General features: G+C 57.7%; 1 protein-coding gene across 8 annotated transcripts; it reads left to right on the top strand.

Annotated features, from left to right (window-relative positions):
- The first annotated feature begins 613 nt into the window (after positions 1 to 613).
- Positions 614 to 10,566, top strand: HCRTR1 (hypocretin receptor 1). 8 transcript variants are annotated; one of them, XM_025278553.2, is made up of 9 exons: positions 617 to 849; positions 984 to 1,069; positions 1,536 to 2,336; positions 2,518 to 2,696; positions 4,060 to 4,303; positions 4,661 to 4,776; positions 6,386 to 6,612; positions 7,692 to 7,813; positions 9,694 to 10,566. In XM_025278553.2, exons 3-9 carry the CDS (start codon positions 2,138 to 2,140, stop codon positions 9,882 to 9,884), a joined length of 1,278 nt encoding a protein of 425 aa, XP_025134338.2. In that variant the 5' UTR covers positions 617 to 849; positions 984 to 1,069; positions 1,536 to 2,137; the 3' UTR covers positions 9,885 to 10,566. The 8 variants fall into 8 exon arrangements, 6 of the variants coding, with proteins under 6 accessions (XP_025134342.2, XP_025134338.2, XP_025134337.2 ...); XM_025278552.2 differs by having other exon boundaries at positions 984 to 1,844; positions 1,997 to 2,336; XR_003107303.2 differs by adding an exon at positions 8,403 to 8,615 and having other exon boundaries at positions 618 to 849; positions 984 to 2,336; positions 9,694 to 9,825.
- The last annotated feature ends 597 nt before the right edge of the window (positions 10,567 to 11,163 follow it).

Raw genomic sequence — 11,163 nt, 5'->3', positions numbered from 1 at the left:
AATATTCTAGCTCATTGCCTGACACACAGCTGAGAAAACGTTTGTTGAATTCATCAGCCCCTCTGCTCCCCTGAGTGCTGCCCCCATCTATCCTTCCTGTCTTGGGAGGGGTGAAGCAGTCATGAACAGAAAGGACTGGAGGGCAGATAGAATCAGAGGCTGGGAGATGGGCGAGCAGGGTCTCCAGGCATCTCTGGGAGCCCACTGCTCCAGCAACAGCTGGAGCCTGGCAGGAGACCGTGCAGGCGACGCTCTCGCACCCTGGTCACCCCCCTGTGCCATCATCCTCGTCAGCTAGGTGAGGCAGCGGGCAGAGGTGGAGCTGGGACCCACCTCCAGCACTGTGGCTCTCCGAAGCTGCCCGAGGGCCCGCCGGCACACAGTAAGTGCCCTCTGAATGCAGCGTAGGCGGAGGCAGGAATGTTGAATGCATGCGAACGTAATGAATGAACGGGTGGACACATGAATGAAGGTGGGATGGACGCGTGAAGTCGTGAGCTGGAAGGGACGAGCCTCTCCCTCCGCCCTCTGAGACTCGGGGGTTGGGAGACCTGCAGCCGAGACAGGCTGGGGCCCCCCCTCCCCGCCCTGCCCCTCCCGCCCCGGCCCCCCCTCCCCGCGGCGCGCAGCTCCGCGGAGCCCGAGCCCAGCCACAGCCCGCGTCTGAGCCGGCGCTCGCGCCCAGACGAGCGAGCCCAGACAGCGCAGCCTAGGGAGGGGGCTGCCCCAGCCCGGTGCTCTCCCCCCAGCCCCGGGCCCCGGAGACCGGCCTTCCGGGAGGGGAGGCGAAGTCCCGTTGCACGATCGGGGGATCAGCAGCCGAGGACGCCCAGGTCCCAGAGCCAACAGGTGCGGGGCTTGGGGGACCCCTGGGCCTGGGGTGGCGGTTCCAGAGGACCCTCGGGGGAAGCCAGGGGTCTCGGGAGCTATGACCTAGGTGCTGGGAGGTTGGTCCCCAGCAGGCTCTGACCTCTTTCCGTCAGGTTCCTAAAGAACCCTTCGCGCCCTCGCTCCCCCGACCGCCGCCCCACAGCCTCCAAGATGCAGTGAGGTCCCGCTGGGGAAGCAGGTCCGTCGGCGCCCGGTGGGGAATCTAAACGAGACCCCTCATGCTCTTCCGGGGGTCTCCAGGGATCCGCAACCCTCCTACACACATCCGGGGTCGTCCCGGCTCAGCTTGAGGGGAGGAGGGGTCTGAGCGAGGGAGGAGCAGCGGGGTGCGAGGCCGGATTTATGAATGAAGAGGGCGGCCGGCGCGCCGGTCCAGCGACCCCTGGCGGCCGCCGGGGCTCATCGCGGTCGAGGGATTCAAAGCGAGGACTACCTGGGGCCGGGGGTGCTGACCCGCTCAGCCCCCGGGCCTGGGGCTCTCCCCTCGCTTTCAGGGAGGCTGTCAGCTCCCCCCTGCACCTCCACCCACACCGTGTGTGTGCGTGGGTGTGTGTCCACCTGGGAGGGTCTGGCAGGTCTGGTGGGCGGGGCCTGGGTCTCTGAAAGCCTCCTTTGATCATTTTTTTTACAACCCCAAAATTCAGGCCCGTGAACTGACTCAGGAGAGAAGGTGTTTGCAACCAGGATGGCTTCTCCTTCCTAAGCTGTGGTATTTGGTGGACTCAGACAGACCATAGTGGCCTTTTGACTTGAGCAAGGGGCTCAACCTCTCTGAGCTTCTGTCTCTTCTGCAAAGCGGAGCTCTTAATAGTGGTAACCCGCAATGGCAAGGAAGCCAGCCAGTTTCTGGGCAAAACCCTTGGCATTCATTAGAGCTGATTTCTCCTTACTGGCCCTGTGAAGCAGGTTCAGTTATTACTCTACGAGATAGATGGGGAAACCAAGGCTGAGAGGTGAGTTGACCAGTTGGTATGAAGTGGGGATGCAAGGCTTTCTCGAACCATTTCAGGCTCATCCTAACCCACGATTGTGAGAATTGAGAGGGCTTATCTGCACGTAACCCAGCACACTCCCTAATATTCCCTTTCTTCCTTCCTTTCTTCAGAAGGTTTGGGGCTGGGACCCTAAACACCTGAGTGCAAGACTGGCCCCCCTCCACCAAGGGAAGTGGGCTGAAGCCTGGCCAGGTGCACCCCTCCCTGGGGAGAGCCTGGGATGCCCGTCAGCCTTAGTGGCTCCTGAGCTCATGGAACCCCCAGCCACCCCAGGGCCCCAGATGGGGGTCCCCACTGAGGGCAGGGAACGGTCCCTGGAGCCTCCAGACTATGAAGACGAGTTTCTCCGCTATCTGTGGCGTGATTATCTGTACCCGAAGCAGTACGAGTGGGTCCTCATCGCAGCCTACGTGGCTGTGTTCTTCGTAGCCCTGGTGGGCAACACGCTAGGTAGGTCTCCAGATCTCTGGGGGTGCTGCGGGGTCCCCCTGGGGACTGGGAGGGGTCCTGGGCCTCATTTCTCTCCCCAGTCCCTCCCGGGTAGTGTGGGGAAGGGTCTCGCTGCAGGGGCCCAGCTGGACTGGGCGTGGCTCTGCCTCCAGCCTCATCTCTTCCCCTGCTCACCCTGCAGTGTGCCTGGCTGTGTGGCGCAACCACCACATGAGGACGGTCACCAACTACTTCATCGTCAACCTGTCCCTGGCCGACGTGCTGGTGACGGCCATCTGCCTGCCAGCTAGCTTGTTAGTAGACATCACTGAATCCTGGCTCTTCGGCCATGCCCTCTGCAAGGTCATCCCCTATCTACAGGTGAGCTCCGCCTGGGTGACCCTCGTGATCCCTCTGACACACCAAACACAACAACCATGGCCTTGCTAGATCTCAGGGACCCTTAGTCTTGACTTTCAGATGGTGGCTCAGTACCTCGACAGGGTTATGCTCTGCTGTCAGCAAGGGCAGGCTACCAGGCCTGACACTTAAGGACACAGACACAGCCCCAAGTACGGATACAGAGATCCCCTCCAGGTCACACCCGCAGACATACACACAGTCATTTGGGGACACATGTGCAGTCACCTCCAGGCACACGGGCACACCGTGGAGGCGACAGGCACAATTTGCTGTGACAGAGCGCTGGGCCTGCTCCCTGATCCGGAGGTAGGGCAGATTTGAGGGTGCCTGCTGGAGTCTCCTCCCCTTCCCTCCCCTCCCACCCCTGGCCAGGGCCTTCCCTTTCCCAGGGGTGGGAATCAGGATACCCAGTGGGGTTGGCGGGGTGGAAGGAGGATTGGCCAGAGGCCAGGGTTTCATCCCTTGCCTCACCTCCCTATACCCCAGGAGGCAGGGGGCACTCCTGGAGCCAGTGCCCACCTGCATCTCTGCCTCCCAGAATGAGGACTCTTTTCCCTTACAGCCTGGGGAAAGGGATGAAATCCCAGGGCAGAGAGAATGCCTCTTGATTTTCCCATTATATTGAAGTTTTTCCAGTCAATTGATTAACTCCGGCCACCCTGAAAATAAAGACAGGCAGGTGAGGAAATTCACCTAAGGCAAGGTATTTAACCTTTCTGTTCTTCAGTTTCCTCATCTGTACCTTGGATGTAAGAGTGCTCACTCATGGGTCATTGTGAGGATCCTGAGAACAGTGTCTGGCACGTAGTTATTTCCAGAAGTGTAAGTTATTACACCTGGTATGTGCCAGGTCTCAGGCTGGATGTTCTCCACCCAAAATTTCATTTATTCTAAAAAGAATCCTGCCAGGATGATATATTCTAATTCTGCAGATGAGGCTCAGAGAGGGTAAGTGATTTGACCAAATCTACCCTGGCAGTAAGGCTTCCCTTGTGGTTCAGATGCCAAAGAATCTGCCTGAGACCTGGGTTCGATCCTTGGGCTGGGAAGATCCCCTGGAGGAGGGCATGGCATTCACCGGAGTATTCTTGCCATGGAGAATCCCATGGACAGAGGAGCCTGGCAGGCCACAGTCCATGGGATCACAAAGATTCGGACATGACTGAGTAACTAAGCACAGCACAGCACCCAGGCATAAGTGTTGGAGTCAGGATCAGCATTGCACCTGGATGCCTGGTATTTCTGGGCTCCGAGCTCCATCACTCACCCCATGTCTCCGGGTGGCCCCAAAAACGACTGACATTGTGTCCCCATGGGGCAGGCCGTGTCTGTGTCCGTGGCAGTGCTGACCCTCAGCTTCATCGCCTTGGACCGCTGGTATGCCATCTGCCACCCTCTGCTGTTCAAGAGCACTGCCCGGCGTGCCCGGGGCTCCATCCTGGGTATCTGGGCTGTGTCGCTGGCCGTCATGGTGCCCCAGGCTGCGGTCATGGAATGCAGCAGTGTGCTGCCCGAGCTAGCCAACCGCACCCGGCTCTTCTCCGTCTGTGATGAACGCTGGGCTGGTAAGAGTGGGAGCCTTGGGAGGGCACCTGAGGTGGGCACCTCTGGGATACATACTCAGTGGTAGACATCTCTCAGGGCACTTTTGCAGTGGGCACCCCCGGGTGTGGCTCTCTCAGGAGGACACTCTAGAGCAGGCATCTACCAGGGTTACCTCCAGGTTGGGTACCTCCTCTAGGGTTGACATCTGTGCCAGAGTTCCTCCAGGATGGACACCCATGGGCTGGGTAACTCCAGGGTCTCTCTGCCAGGGCTCTGCATGGGGCTGAGCTGCTGGCTTTGGCTCTAGTCGGGGCAGGGTGGTATTGCTAAGCGGGGCAGGCTGGGGGCCCAACCCTTCTATGTCTTGGCCCCTGCAGATGATCTCTATCCCAAGATCTACCACAGTTGCTTCTTCATCGTCACCTACCTGGCCCCGCTGGGCCTCATGGCCATGGCCTATTTCCAGATCTTCCGCAAGCTCTGGGGCCGCCAGGTGAGGCCCACTCTGGTGTCACTGTCTGGCCTGGGAGGGCACAAGGGTCCTCATCTGAGGGAGTACACAGTTCTCTGCCTTCAGAACATGCCGTTCTGGCTGCAACCAGAGAGGCAAGGCCTAGGGACACACTGCAGGCCAGAAGTGCGAGTGCCGGCCCTGGAGCCAAAGTGATTGACACTGTCGTAGTGTCAGTAGTTATCACGCCGGGCACTCCCGGCCAGTCTTGTATCCTCTCCACCACCAAACATTATCCCCAACTCCATATATGAGAGAACTGAGACCTAGAGAGGCAAAGCAACTTCTCCCAAATCCTTCACAGTGAGTGGAAGATCAGGGACTAAAACCCAGGTCTGGGGGTTCCAGTGCTTGGTGCAGGGCCTCAGCAACAAGAATTGTACCTCTGTGCTGCTTCCCAGTTACGCACTTGGCTTGCAGTGTCTTCACAACGATTAATATTTAACCGAAGAAGCAATATTACCCACAATACAAACGCTGAGTAAGGGCAACCAGTTTGCCACAGCCAATGAGTAACAGCCTTCCTGGTTCCAGAGCCTTCCTTCTCTCCTCTATTACGAGCTGACCAACAGCAAGTTCCATGGGGTGGGGTGTGGGGGTGGCGTTTGCCAAGGGAGGGGGTGCTCCGTGGCAGTGGCACTTGTGGGAGTGAGTCCTGGATCAGTGCCTGGACAGGGAGAGGATAGCCTGAACACAAGCAGGCTTGCGGTCCACCAACACTTTCCATCTGCTCCTCACAGTCCCCCAGTCAACAGGAAAAAGTGCAGAGTGAGACAAAGTCACTCAGTTGTGTTCGACTCTTTGTGACCCCATGGACTGTACAGTCCCTGGAATTCTCCAGGCCAGAATACTGGAGTGGGTAGCCTTTCCCTTCTCCAGTTCTGATATAGATTCTCAAACATTGTGCAAAGTGAAAGTTGCTCAGTCCTGTCTGACCAACAGGAAAAACCAAGGCTCAGAAAAGAAAAGTGAGTCACATACCAAGGTCACACAGCTCATGAATGGCTGAGCTGGCCCTAGACCCCAGGTTTCCTGAACTCTAGCCCCATGCCCTTCTGCTGTAGGGTGATTCAGGTGTCTAGTGTGGGAGAGGCCGTGAAGGTATCTGTGCTGCTCCAGGAGCCCAGAATCATCAGAGGCCTACAGGCACCAACCTAGGCTGGGACCTGTGCTCTGAGGCCCAGGCCATTCCATGCTGCCCACCTGCTCAGCCATTGTTCAGGCCTCCTAGAGTCAGGCACGGGCCAGGGGAAGGCACAACTCACCACTGAGGAAGATGGATGGGTAGCTAGGAGGATGTTCAGGCCCCAGGCTGTGACCTGGGGACTTGTCGAGGGTCCCCTACCTCATCTATAACTAAAGGCCAATAACATGTTCCCAAGAGGTATATTGTGGGAGGGCTCACAATGAGCTAATGGAAAAACGGAAGTATACTCAAGTCCAGAATATTGGTCTTTATCATGATTATTAGTTCCTTCCTACTGCAAGGGTTTGGTCCCTTGCTCGCTTCTGCCCTGCCCCAGAGTCCAGCCCAGCAAAGCAGAACACCCCTCCCAAGGGGCTGTACCCACAACTGCTGTGTGCTGGACAGATCCCTGGCACCACGTCAGCCCTGGTCAGGAACTGGAAGCGGCCCTCAGTCCAGCTGGAGGACCAGGGGCAAGGCCTGGGTGCAGAGCCCCAGCCTCGGGCCCGCGCCTTCCTGGCCGAGGTGAAGCAGATGCGAGCTCGGAGGAAGACAGCCAAGATGCTGATGGTGGTGCTGCTGGTCTTTGCCCTCTGCTACCTGCCCATCAGTGTCCTCAACGTCCTCAAGAGGTGAGAGCACATGGGGAGCGGCTGGGGTGGGGAGAGGTGGTGGAGTCAAGGGAAAGGAGAGTTCTCGGCTTTAGAGAAAGAACGGGCCCACCGCTCACTCACTGTGTGACCTTGGGGCAGTTGTTTCTCTTTTTTGAGCCTCAATCTCCTCATCTGTAAAATGGGAAGAATAACCCGCCTGCCTCCTAAGGCTATCATGAAAATCCTCTCATCTGTTCACTCAGTCACCAGGTTGTAGGGGCTGGGAACAGAGTGAACAGGTGCAGGGTACAATGTCCTGCCTTGGTGGAAATGACATCTGGTGGACAAAAATGGACATATTAATATATTACAATGTCAGCCAGCAATAACTGCTAGGAAGAAAAAAATAGGGAAAGGGGATAAAAAGTGACAAAGACCGAGATTGGTGGCGGTTTTTAAAAATCTTTTTTTTTTTTTTTAAGATGTAATGGTTTTTTAAAAAGGCCTGAGAAAGTGACATTTGGCAGAGACTTGAAGGGAGGGACCACGCCCACAGGTGTCTGGAAGAGCAGAGGCCATGGTGGGGTGGGGGTGGGGAGGGCCAAACACCGGGCTGTTCCACAACGTGAGACAATCTGAGCGAGAGTTTGTGCTCCGCCACTTCCCGGCTGTGTGATCTTGGGCACATCACTTTGCTTCTCCGAATCTGTTTCTCTATTTGAAAATCGGATGATGTCTATGACTCACCATGCTGCTGTGAAGACAGATGATAAAGGGGAAGGGGAGCCCCAGGGGATCGGACGGCTGGTGACGGAGCAGAGGTGCCCTGGCTCCTGCCCCTAGGCCCACTTCGGCCATACACTCTGTGTTCAAGAACCCCAAACTGTGGTCAGGACCCTAGACCCAGAGGCCCAGGAAAAGGCCATCTGGTGAAGGGACCGTGGGACTCCTGTACTTTACAGCCATTCATGAGCTGTGTGACCTTGGACAACTCATTTTCCTTTTCTGAGTCTTGGTTTTCCTGTATGCTAGATGAGGATGGTGACTCCTGCCCGACAAAACACACACACACACACACACACGCCCCGTTTCTGAGTGTCCTGCCCCCCTGGTCCTAGGGTGTTTGGAATGTTCCGCCAAGCCAACGACCGGGAAGCTGTCTATGCCTGCTTCACTTTCTCCCACTGGCTGGTGTATGCCAACAGCGCTGCCAACCCCATCATCTACAACTTCCTCAGTGGTGAGTGGACTGGAGACGCAGAGTAACAGAGGGTGGCAACAGTCCCCAGGACAGCAGTCTCTGCATCTCCAATCCAGGCTGAATAAAGCCTGGGAGGATACACCTGCTCCCTCCTGGGGACTGTGACCCTGCTCTGGGCACCCCCACTCAGGGGGAACACCTGGCCCCACCTAGGAGCCCTGGTTTGAGTGGGAGACAGGCCACACTCCCAGTAGTGGCCGAAGGTGTCCAGCACTTGGATCCAGTTTTGCAGATGATGCAGACCAGTGGGTGGGTGGGAGTGCTGCGGGAGGGCCAGCTCACCTCCACCCCTGCCTGACACATGCAGAGCAGGACCACGGATCAGCCAGTCTGGTTGACACAGGCTCAGATGGAGCCCCTGTCTGAAAAGGTGACTGCATAATCAAGGCATGGGAGGAAGGGAGGGCCACCAGCAGAGACAGCCCAGAGCCAGGAAGTGGCCTCCCCATGCCCAGCTAGACACATACTGGCAGTATGGCCAGGATCTGGAGGGGCTACACCTGAATCCACCTGCCTCCAGCACCAGCCCTGTCACTCTCCAGGCATCTGCGGTCCCCTCTCCCTGCAGGTCTCCTCTCCCAGCTGTCCCACAGCCCCCACCCGCCTCCACTACCTCCCAGCCTCAGAGTGGAAAGGCCCCACCCCAGCCCCCGCCTGGGCTCAGCAGAGTGTGACTCACCAGACCTCTGACTTGGACCAGGCCTGAGAACCAGATGACTCTTCAAGCCTGGACACAAAACGATTTTTGCGAAAACGTTGAAAAGTTAAAGAAGGGGCCAGGGTCAGTATCTTAGCCTTCACCGAGACTAAAGAATTACTTAACAAAGGCTAGCCACTGGTTTCCGGCTCAGAGAACAGAAATGAGCATGTGCTGGCGAGCATTCCTTAACTGACTCTACATTTACTGAGCGCCTACTCTGTGTTGGGGGCTTCCCTGGTGGCTCAGACGGTAAAAAAATCTGCCTGCGATGCAGGAGACCTGGGTTTGATCCCTGAGTTGGGACAGTCCCCTGGAGTAGGGCATGGCAACCCACTCCATTATTCTTGCCTGGAGAATCCCCATGGACAGAGGAGTCTGGCAGGCTACAATCTATGGGGTCGCAAAGAGTCAGACACAGCTGCATGTCTAAGCACAGCACTGTGCGCTCAGCCCTCTGCTGGGCACCAGTGTGGCTTGCCAGTGATGAAACGTGGTTGTTCAGTTACAGCAGTCTATTGCCTGGGGTCCTCTGGCTGAACAGGTGGCCGTGGTGGTCCCTCCTTCCCCACTGTCCCTCCACTCTCAACTTTAAGTGAAGGGCTTTAGAATTAGAACGGGGTCCAAATTCTGCATGGTGACAGGCCAGCAGACCTGGGTGTCTCATCAGTGGAGTGAGGAGGATGAAGGACTCGGGCCCCTCAGGGTGCTGGGGTGAGCTGGATGATGAGCCCAGGCACCAGGCACAGCGCCTCGTTTGAGGGCCACTGCTGTGGTCATCTTCACCACTGCGGGGCAGAGGTGGGCAAAGCCTAGCTGCAGATGGTGAGCCCTGATCCCCTTCACCTACACGCCGGCCTGGGCAGAGGTGACCTGAGGTCCCTGAGCCAGACGCCACGTTTTGAGCCAGGCTCAGAGCCAGGGCGCTGTCAAGGAATCAGATGAAAATTGCATTTCTCCTTGGGAATCTGCTCCAGGGCCTATCCTCTCTCTACCTGGCAGGGGCGAGGTCGCCTTGGGGCTGTCTCCTGCCTGGAGCTACCCTTCCTCCCCCCACCCCTTGCCCCCGTTCACAGGCAGCTTGGCTTGAGCTATGTCGGTGTTCCTGGGCCGAAGGCCATCTCTGTCTGCTTATGGCTGTGTCTTCTGTCTCTCAACCAAGGCAAATTCCGGGAGCAGTTTAAGGCTGCCTTCTCCTGCTGCCTGCCCGGCCTGGGTCCCTGCGTCTCTCTGAAGGTCCCCAGCCCTCGCTCCTCTGCCAGCCACAAGTCCTTGTCCTTGCAGAGCCGGTACTCCGTCTCCAAAGTCTCGGAGCACGTGCTGCTCACCAGCGTCACCACGGTGCTGCCCTGAGCGAGCGTTAGGCTGGTGGCTCTAGGGGGGCGTGCAACCTGTCCTCTGCCTGGGCTGCTTCTCTGGCTCTTGGGGGCCCGCCCCCACGACTCGTGGAAAGACTGCTGGTTGCAGTGTGAGGCCGCCTGGGGCTCCACTCCTGGTTTTCTGCCTGTTTGCCTCCGGGCAGTGTCACTTCCCTTCTCTCAACTGTGTGCCCTAAGAGGGACACAGGATGCGAGGATTAAGCACGCTCAGGATAAATGGAAAGCTCTCTGTAAACTGCAAAGCATTACAGACAAGATTATCATCTTGCTCCTTTCACTTAGCCATACCCCATGGTACCATCCATCGCCATCATCCTTCCAGAGCTTGGCCCGCCTCCCAAAGACCTTCTCCTACCCAATTACAGGTCTTCCCTGGAGTCTGCTTTAAGGGTCCCAGCAGGCATTTCCATCTGGTCCAGGGGCTCCCTAAAGCCCAGACTGCACTTGGCAGCTGCTCCTTGAGGCCTGTGTGAACTAATCTGAGCAGAGTCCCTCTCTGGTGGGAAAACCGCCCCCCCACCCCCCATCAGGTGCCAAGTGCACACACCACAGACTGGACCCCGCTGACTGGTGGTGTCACAGAACACTCTCCATGTGGCCATTTGGCAGGGAGGCTAGCAGCCTGAAGCAACTGTCATTAAAAGCCTGGCACTGACTGTTCTCCTTCCTTGTCATTGCACATCTGGGCTTCTTAGGTTAGGAGGGAGAAGGTAGGGAGTGAGAAGCTGGGGAGGCTGGGGGAGGAGGGGGCGGTCAAGGCAGCGCTGGAAGGCAGCTCTCTGCTGACCCCTCTTGCCCCCGACACACTGAATCCCAGGTGGCTCTGGCCAGGCCTCGGGGCTCACAGGCTGCTGCCCCCTCATGCAGTGCTGATCCTGGTGCCAGGACCTCAGTCGTGGCCACATCTGTCAGCTCCTGGGCCCAGGAGCCTGTGGAAGGTGAGAGGGTGGGCAGACAGCAGGGTTAACTGGTTTACTGTTATCTTCACTTTCTTGGAGATCAGGGCTTGCATTTCTTTTCCGTGAACTTACCAAATAAAAAGAGAAAGCCAGGGACTGGGCTCGACAGGCTCCATCTGCTACCAGACGATTAGAGGGCGGCTGGAGGCCCTGATCCTCACGGGCGGAGCAGGAGGTGGGATGCCTTCTGAAGGGCTCTCTGCTGGGAGGAGCGGCAGACAGCTGGCAGAGGCTGGCTCGGCCCTGTGCACCGCCGGCTCTGCTTAACCTGATTAATAACCTCGCCCATCAGAA

Source organism: Bubalus bubalis, chromosome 2 (assembly GCF_019923935.1).
Source record: "Bubalus bubalis isolate 160015118507 breed Murrah chromosome 2, NDDB_SH_1, whole genome shotgun sequence".
Lineage (NCBI taxonomy): Eukaryota > Metazoa > Chordata > Mammalia > Artiodactyla > Bovidae > Bubalus > Bubalus bubalis.
This window is presented reverse-complemented; position numbering and strand designations above follow the sequence as displayed.